This window comes from Nestor notabilis, unplaced genomic scaffold (assembly GCF_000696875.1).
Source record: "Nestor notabilis isolate BGI_N333 unplaced genomic scaffold, ASM69687v1 scaffold16832, whole genome shotgun sequence".
Lineage (NCBI taxonomy): Eukaryota > Metazoa > Chordata > Aves > Psittaciformes > Psittacidae > Nestor > Nestor notabilis.
Window position 1 is genome coordinate 13,879 of NW_009918875.1, and position 233 is coordinate 14,111.

General features: G+C 45.5%; 1 protein-coding gene across 1 annotated transcript in view; it reads right to left on the minus strand.

Moving 5' to 3' along the window:
• Positions 1 to 233, minus strand: part of OBSL1 (obscurin-like 1) — a 15,038-nt gene that overhangs the window by 8,676 nt on the left and 6,129 nt on the right. The window contains 1 exon segment of the mRNA XM_010009961.1: positions 18 to 36. Coding sequence (XP_010008263.1) covers positions 18 to 36 — 19 coding nt within the window.

Below are 233 nucleotides of genomic sequence, written 5' to 3' on the forward strand. Positions count from 1 at the left end.
AGCAGTGAAAGTCTTACTTGTTGCTTAAATACTATGCTAAAAGAGGAAAATTACACTGAATCACAGTGCTCACTAAATGCCACCATTATTGGCTTACACACAAAATGTGTGCCACTGCTCACATCTCCAAGCTGATTTGATTTGGATCTCTAAAGACAGAGGAGCTCCCAGCACAAGTTTCAGGTGACCAGCCCTCCTCTCTCCTGGGAGACGGTCAGGATATGTCCCCTGCC